The sequence below is a fragment of the Vigna unguiculata genome, chromosome 11, assembly GCF_004118075.2.
Source record: "Vigna unguiculata cultivar IT97K-499-35 chromosome 11, ASM411807v1, whole genome shotgun sequence".
Taxonomy (NCBI): Eukaryota; Viridiplantae; Streptophyta; class Magnoliopsida; order Fabales; family Fabaceae; genus Vigna; species Vigna unguiculata.
The window spans coordinates 26,441,595-26,450,855 of record NC_040289.1 but is presented as its reverse complement, the minus strand read 5'-3'; the positions used below and the strand labels follow the sequence as shown (position 1 = coordinate 26,450,855).

Below are 9,261 nucleotides of genomic sequence, written 5' to 3'. Positions count from 1 at the left end.
ACTTAATAAGAAATAAATAAAAAACACTTGTGTGATCCTTTTATCCACCAATTCGGCTCACCACGGGTTCAACTTGAGTGAGTCGGGTTCTAGAGAGCCGGGTCAAAAATCAACCCATATTGAAATTTGTAAAAAAGTTTCAACCCAACCCGACCCGAACCCGTGGTGAGCCGGGTTAGCTTGCGGGTTCCAACCCATTTTAACAACTCTAGACAATTATATATGAATAGCCTTTTGCATGACCGTTATGAATTGATTTGTACACTTATCAGTACAAGACAAACCTAACCTTAAATAATGAAAAATTTAGTGTCTAAAAATAATTAGTAATGTAGTGACCAATTTAGACACTAATTTATAAATTAAAAGTTATTGATAATTAAAATAGTTTCAAAAATTTATTATATGTTTCTAAATTTTTAATTAAAATAGTTTCTATTATGAATTGATATCTAAATTACTCATTAATATTAACTATATAGATTTTAGTTATCAAAGAAATTATTTTTTAAATTAGTTTCTAAATAATTAATTAGAAATTAATTATTGTGTTATATATATATATATATATATATATATATATTATAATGTTGAATATACTGATATGAATTAAATAAAGAGATTAAATTAAATATAAACTTTTACGTGGAAAAGAATAACTAGATTAGCCAAAGTCAAAGTAATTTTCTTGATTCTCAATCTGAAAATACGCGTTGCAATGTATATCCATCAAGTCCCTGAGTTAAGGAGTTGTTGTTTCTTTTATCTCTTCCTTCTTTTTTACTGTATTTTTAAATTCTTCTTATCTCTCTTTTTCTTCTGCCTACACGCCTAAGAATATAGGATACATTTTTTTCCTTTACAATTTAAACAAAACAACATAATTCGTCGAATTATTAGCACTACCTATAATAAGGGTCTTTTCCGTAGAACACGTAAAAGTAGAAACAAAAAAAGACAATGTCTGCAAGGATTTAAGTATATATTTTATAACAAAAGTCTTAATTAGGTAATAAGTTCATTTAATGCTCAATCATGACATGCTAAAATTTATGGAATATTATTGTTTCACTTTAATTATACACGTAAAAACATCATCAATACTTTTCACAAACAACTCATATGTCAACTCAATTTCAAGTTATCCATTTGCTTAGGAAATTTATATTGACAAATTGCTTAATTCATAACCATTGTCTCCTTCTTCAAGATGTTGTATATTTAATGCAAATACTAAACTATTATAAGTAATAGTTATTTATATAAATCCTTTTCTATAATTTGAAATGGTCCAAAATCTTATAAACACAAAATAAACCTTTATTGATAAGCAAACTCGTTGAATCTAATTAAGTAACTCTTGTTGTAATGCTCTAATGGGATTAGTTGTAAGCACCGATGGACGAAAAGATTTGTCATGAAACAAATATTTTGAACTAGAATTTTGCCATGGATATGCTTGTGGTACTCTATAGGATTCCGAATTTTAGGGTACCCTACATTTATACGACGACCCCATTTTGATGAATGGAGAAATTCAACGTTTGGCTTGACGTGAAAAGGGTTGGGGTTTGGCTCTAGAAAGGTGTTTTGGAAATAGTAGTGATAGAGAAAAACTCAAATTCTAGGTGAGTCTAATATATTTTGAGTTAATTCAAAGTGTTTGATAATTTCTAATTATCGATTGAATGAATATAATCTTAGTTTATTAGAGTTTTGACAAGAGCATCTATAAGGGGCCCAATTCTCAACATTGGTCGGTTGTCATCTCCATCAAATTTGATGTCTACCTCAGTTTCCTTCCCTACAGAATCATGGCAAGTGAGAAAAGAAAAATCTGTTTATTATATGTCACCGCATAAACCATATTACGATTAATGCCAAAATTGACCCACTTACCTTAATTAATCTCTAACTTAATTTCGGAAATTTGCTACTAATAATAATCTAGCTAGTTCATTAATCAAAAGGAGATTTCTCCCACTCCAACCTTGAACTACTTTTGTAGTCTAATCAAAATCTCATGGCCGGATTAAGTCATAGACATGAACATATAATGAAGTTATTAATTGAGTTATTTAAGTTAATATTAAGAGGAATTTATAAATACAATTTTTTGATTAACTTATTGAGATGCTCATAGGATGCACTAATTAATACATTTGATTTCATATTTGTATTTGAGATATATAATTAATTTAGGAATTCAATATTTTTATTATGATTTTATCATAAATATGACATACACCTCAATTTTTAAAATATATGAAAACTTTGTACATATTAAAAAATGACAATATATTTAAAGTTGAAATATTAAGGACACCAACATAAAAACATCAATTAGAAAAACATGTAAAAAATTGATTTGTATATATATGGTCTAAATCAAATTGTTGTAAGGTGAAACAATAAATTGTGAAAGAACAAGTATCATTGGATGCGACTATTTCAATTAACAATATTAGCATATTGAAAAGTTTGAACATTAACGAAAAAGAAAAACCAATTGGAATATGAATACTAAGTGGACAATATGACATAAAATCGACAAACATAAATATGTTAAGAAAGTTAGAAAATGGAATTAATATTCAAAATTAAATTAGAAGCAATGTGTTGGGCATGGGTGATGTGGAAAGATGTAGAGACAGAAAATATGTACCTAGTATTAATAGAAGACATTAAAAACAAAGTGAAGGTTGTAGGGTAAAAAAGATAATTTGATGAGAAAAAGAGTTTGCATGGTCCAAAAGAGTACGGCCAAGTATCTTGTGGCATGCATGCAAAGTTCCAGAGAGGTGCTCCCTAATAACCGGTTATAAAATCTGTTTCTGGAAGACAACATGCGTAATACTGTATTTCTAATTTATAACATGGTGTGTGTTGTGTGTGGGCATAGGACATACACTTTGCGACCCATATCTGTTAATAATTATCTTCACCTGAAATATGTTACTCACGTCTTTTCTTTCTTCGGATAAGACTTCCCAAATGCCTCTTTCTTTATTCGATGAGATTAGTTATGTTTACCTACAAAGTCTCTTTTTTTTTTTTTTATTTGGATTAATTTTTTATGTCGAAGAAAAACTAATGTATTAACTCCTGTATTTTAAATTTAGTTTTATCCTACAACTCGAGCATGATTTTAAATTTAACTCTATTCTACTATTTTACAAAACATGTAAAATAAGGATTATTCATGTGTCTAGGATTATACATTTATAAGTGATAAGTAGCGATCCGGTAAGAAGGGAAAGGGACGTAAAGTAGGAATAATAAATTCTATAAGTTTATTTTCTAAAATAGAAAATTTTCAAAATTTTATAATTTTGAAGTATAAGTCCATTAGAAATTTTAAAGAATTAATAGTAAATCCACACAATACTTATTTTAATGGATACATGATAAGTTATGGACATAAGTTATGTGGATTAGTTCATTCCACCTCGTAATAGGTTTATAGGGGTTACGAATCATGTGAAACATATCTAAGTGGGCTAGTGGATCAAAGTATACAATTTGTCTTACAATTTTTATTTTTTACATATGCAGGCCATCTCTGTATTGCACAACCCTTATCGCCCCTACTTATGAGTTTTTTGAAGGGCGTTAACAAGGAGACATAATACAAATGAAACCAGAGTTAAACTCATAAAAGAATAATATTATCTTTAATCTAAACAATGAATTTATGAATGTTTTATCTTATAAAGTGTTCAAAGTTCTTTATATGAGTCTGATATAGGACTTAGATTCACATTTGTATTTCTGATAGGAAGTGGGCTTTAAACATAACTCAACCCCACAAAACTGGCTTTGTAAGGTGAGGTTTGCACACTTTTCGGGTGGAAGAGAATGTCCAAGACATGAAAGCTCACTAGGATAGGCTTTAACCTAGCCATGATACCATGTTAGAAGTGGATTTTTTAAGCCTAATTTAACCCCACAAAACCGGCTTGTAAGGTGAAGATTGCACCCATTTATATATTGTGAATTGGCCTTATCCCTAGTCAATGTGGGACTTCCAACATTTCCAACAAATAGTATATTAAGAAGAATATTATAAATTTAATCAAACTTAACAAAATCAACTTATAAAGCAAATATTTCTCTTAGTTATGTATTGTAAATTGACTTTGATCTTCAACCTTATGTATTTTTATGATTCTGGACAAGTTGTTTGAAGGTAGAATCAATTTTATTCAAAAACGAAACAGCTATATCTTTACTAAAATTACGTTAGGTAGGAGAGAAAATCAATTGTGATATTTCTAAAACCGCTGATGTCGCTAGAGGATTTAAATTTGGAATATATTTTTCAAATATGTGTTAGATTTATCAATATTTAGATTCAAATATGTTAGGTGTGTTTGATTTGTGTTGCAGTCTTTAATCACAGTGAAATATCAACTAATGCAAAGGATGCTTTTTAGCATATAGTACTCGGTGACAAGCGTTAGAATGATAGTTATGTATGGCATATTCTGCATAAATTAAAAAATAACATGAAAGTTTTCACTGTTTCTTTTCATAATAGCTAATTCAAAACATCAAAGTTTCCACAGATAGGTTTATGACCATGTTACCATGTGAGCGATGTTAAAAATTTAATTCTCCATCCAATTTTTTATTTTATTTTAATAAAACTATAGGTGGATTTAGGGTTTAGAGATAAAATACAACTTTATTAGGTGGATTAATTTTACACTGAGTAAAAATATTTATAGTGAGTTCGCTGTTAACTTGAACATAATAATTTCTTTCATTATCAATTCAAACCAAAATTAATTGCATAATTACTTACTTAAACACATGTTAAATAGCAGGTTCTATAGCTATTGGAATGATTTGATAAGAGCAATAATGATAATGGGCTTGGTTAAGGAGATAAGGCTTAGCGATGAATAAGGGCAAACACAATAATTGTGTATGCTTATAGAGAAAACACACATAGTTAATGCAAACTATTGTAATTAAAGTGAAACACAGTGCAGAAAGAACGTTTTCCCCTGTATGGTCCAGAAGAGGATAAAGACACAATTTTTTTATCTCCCCAAATAAAGAAATACTTTCAAATTTCGAACCCATTACTTTTAGGTCACAAGATTCATCAATTTTATCATCATAACATATAGTATCAAGACTTCCCCTCTAGTTAATGTTATTGTCGAAAAAAAACAAGAAAATGATATATAAACACATATATTATAATTTCTCTTTTCTTTTGTTACATCATCAATTATACCTTTTATTTTTCTCTAATTGCATCTTTTGAGGGTTAAAAGTGAAACTATAACTACTCAATCTAAAACTAGTATGGTCTTGGGGCAAGCTTTACCTAACACATAACTGAGATTTATTAGCTCTTTCTGGTCAATTAAAAACGTGATGATCTATGAGAAATGGATTAATTAGGACTATAATTAAACTTAATCCATGTAATAATTTATGTTGAATAGAGTTTGGTGTATACCAAACTTTTCCCATATGCAAGAGGACAAAAGAGATGAACAGAAATAAACCAAGATGGCCCATAAAATGTCTTCTCAGTAGCCCAGTGACGTGATCTCAATACTCTATCTTCCTCCACTCTCCTATTCCTTTCACTTTCACCTTTCACCTCCCTCTTTCCCTGGCTTTATTTAGAAAAAACCAGCCCCAACTCCAACACCTCCTTCTCTCTCTCTTCATTCTGATTCACCATTTCACAGTTTCAGCAATGTCTAGCAGTGGCAGCCACGGTGCAGAAGGTTCATCAACCAACATTCCTCTAGATTACCACCTCCAGCACCAGCACCAGCACCAACACCAGCAGCTGCAGCAGCAGAGTCCAGTCACACTTAGCCGCTATGAGTCTCAGAAGAGAAGGGACTGGAACACTTTTGGACAATACTTGAAGAACCAAAGACCCCCAGTTGCTCTCTCTCAGTGCAATTGCAACCATGTCCTTGATTTTTTAAGGTATCTGGACCAGTTCGGAAAGACCAAGGTTCACCTCCAAGGGTGCATGTTCTATGGACAGCCTGAACCACCAGCACCATGCACTTGTCCTCTCAGACAAGCTTGGGGGAGTCTCGATGCTCTCATAGGTCGACTCAGAGCGGCCTACGAAGAAAATGGAGGCTCCCCAGAGACTAACCCTTTTGCTAGTGGCTCCATCCGTGTCTACCTTAGGGAGGTCAGAGAGTGCCAAGCTAAGGCTAGAGGTATACCTTACAAGAAGAAAAAGAAGACCCCTAAGGGAAATCTTGAAGAATCATCAACCTCCTCCATCCATTTCTCTTGAATATTCTTCCTCTGGAAGATCTGTGTTTCACCTAATATTGGTAATTATATCATTTTGTCTTCAGTCTTATCTTATTCTGATGGATGTGGAATATCTAACGTATCTTCTTCGATATAACAACAATCAAGTTTTTTTCAATCTAAAATTTCACACAAACACTCCAAATTTTTCATCACTACACCAACCTGATGCTTCTTTCTCTATCATCTGTTGTTGGTTAGATGCGTAAGCCATGGCCAGCATCAAGTTATGGTAATAACATATATATATATATATCTCAACCTAAACTATAGTACAATGTTTTGGAGCATTAGGGGGTGCCCATATAGATTATGTGTGTGTTATTATTAATAAGTACTACGAGTTTGAATATAAAGAGATAGAGCTAGAAAGAACTAAACTTATTGAGTAGTTTCATATGCACTGATATTAAAATTTTATAATCTGATGGATGGATCTGGGACAAAAAAACTAATGCTTTATGTACATAGTTTTTCTTATTCACGAACCACATAGGATGCAATATATACTATTTAAGTGTTGGTACATTATACGGACAAAAGCATTTCCAATGCCGTGTTCATTAGGTTGCGAAATTAGAGGCGACTGTATGTAAATAAGATCCAGAAAAGATTAATTTAATCTCCATGTTGGCTTTGCAACAAAAACAAAGTTTATGGCACATCAACTGATTTCATTACTTTTATGATTACTTTCTCCCAATTCATTTTTTCTTTTAAAAATTAAGCAGATTTTTGACACATGCAGTAATCAAGTGATGTGTCGTGTGTGTGTAAATATATATATATATATATATATATATATATATATATATATATATATATATATATATATATATATATATATAATTTGTCAAGTTATACTAAGCATCCAATAAACGTTTTTGTTAACATAAATGATTATTTAAGGTTCTAGGTTTCAAATAAAACATGCCAAATTTTTGAAAAGTTTTTGGAATGCATTCTCTCTGCAAGTCTTTTTCTAATTTACAATTTTTTTCTAAGAAAGACATGATTGAATGGAATCTTTCAGATAGATGTTGGAGAAACCTAATGCTAATTAAATATTGAATGTATTGTTCTAAGAATAAACATTTCTCCACCATCCTCAGTTTATAATATGTCCCACTTATATTGTAATATATATGTTTATTTAAAATATCCTTACAAGATTTGATCTGATATACCCTTACTTATCTTTTCTCCACTGTGTTTGTTTCACCACATGTACCTTGATTTGATCATGTGGTCTACTATCTGATGCTGAGAATTTTATCCATTAATCAAAAAGCAAATTAGTGTTGTAATGTTTTGAGTAGTGGTTGTGTATTTTGTGAGCAAATATTTTGTTGGTTAGGCGAATGCTTAAGCTTTGTGCTGCCCGTCATCTCACATGTTTTTGTCGGTTTTTGTTCCAAGTGGAATTTCAATGGCATTTTGAATAGACACACGTTTGTATTTTATATATTAAAATAGAACATGGAATGCTATTCAAGGTACAAGCTCTTGGTTTCAAGTGATTATTCTACTCAAACTTGTCAAAACTTACTGCACATGTTGATTTTTTTTTTATAGCTTAGTCATAATTAAATCATATAACATAGTTTATTGAGCTTTTTAATTATTTTGTGTGGGCTTCTTCAGCTTAATGCTTCCTGTTAAGACAACAATAATGCAGAAATCAAGTGTAGCCTCTGCTCAGTGTCAGCTTAGAACAAGTTAGGGTTTTCAAGGTTGTCTTTCTGATCAAAGTATATATATGAAACTGTTGTTGACAGCTTTTGTGGTGTGAGTCACAGATTATTGGTGAAACAGTAATTAACATTCACTTGTGTGCTCCCTGAATCAGATGATATATCTGCCATGTTGGGGCCAACTTTCTCTCTTTTTCTCTGTTCCATTTTCTTCCTTTTTTCTAGCCGTGAGAGTTAAAGTCATGAATTACATTTTCACGTACACATATCATGTTCATAGGTTTCACAAATTACACACAACACCACCTAGCTCTATAGTCTACCTCATCAAACACATCACTGCTTAAAAATAGTGTCGTGTGTTTGAATTATTAGTTGAACACATGAACTATTACACAGCTAGCTGTACCATGAAGAGTTCTTATCGGATAAGCTAAGCTGTACCATGTAAAGTAATAGTCCATATCCTTTTCAAACCTTTCACCTGGACGATAATCCTTCTAACTAATGCAGCATTTGGATATTCCTCAATCAACTTCTTGTGGAAACTGTGTTTTCCTTCTAGTTTTTTTTTTTTTTTTATCTTTTAAATGCATGATGGTTTTCATATATATTTCATAAGATTTGGTAAGTTATATATACAGTGTAAATTATTTATTTAACTTGACTGATTATTTGGATATTCTTAAGTTCTTCTATACTTCTGCTGACTGAATGCTTTCCTTGATCTCTATGCAGGATAATGTTGCATATTATATAAATTAAATTGAAGGAGTTCTTACTTTTAAGGCCAGTTCTTGGGAGGTTTCTTCTCTATGCGCTTCTTCAGTACTTTTAAATTTTCAGTTTAATTTGTTTACCCGAGAATTTGTAATTAAGCTCTTAGCAGAACCGAAAGTTCGATCGTGACACAATGCTGTTTTATGCCTCAGCGTATCTTATATATATATATATATATATATATATATATATATATATATATATATATATATATATATATATATATATATACATATTCAAACATGATTTCCATGTTTACTTATGTAGTTGCTCCCCTTTTCATGCATCAGTTGCACTATGTAAGACGTATTTAAATAAATTTGGCTTCAATATATAATTTTTCTTATCTGTATAATATTTACTTTCTGTCATGAGTGCCTTTGGTGATCATCACAAAATTATAATGGTAACATGAATTCCTTAATATCTCTTCCTATATATATATATATATATATATATCAAGTGGACTTAAAAGACT

The 9,261-nt window shown here is 30.8% G+C and overlaps 1 protein-coding gene across 1 annotated transcript; it reads left to right on the top strand.

Moving 5' to 3' along the window:
* Positions 1–5,577: 5,577 nt before the first annotated feature.
* Positions 5,578–8,954, top strand: LOC114169106 (protein LIGHT-DEPENDENT SHORT HYPOCOTYLS 10-like). The gene is made up of 2 exons (XM_028054128.1): positions 5,578–6,329; positions 8,742–8,954. Exon 1 carries the CDS (start codon positions 5,723–5,725, stop codon positions 6,287–6,289), a length of 567 nt encoding a protein of 188 aa, XP_027909929.1. The 5' UTR covers positions 5,578–5,722; the 3' UTR covers positions 6,290–6,329; positions 8,742–8,954.
* Positions 8,955–9,261: the final 307 nt, after the last annotated feature.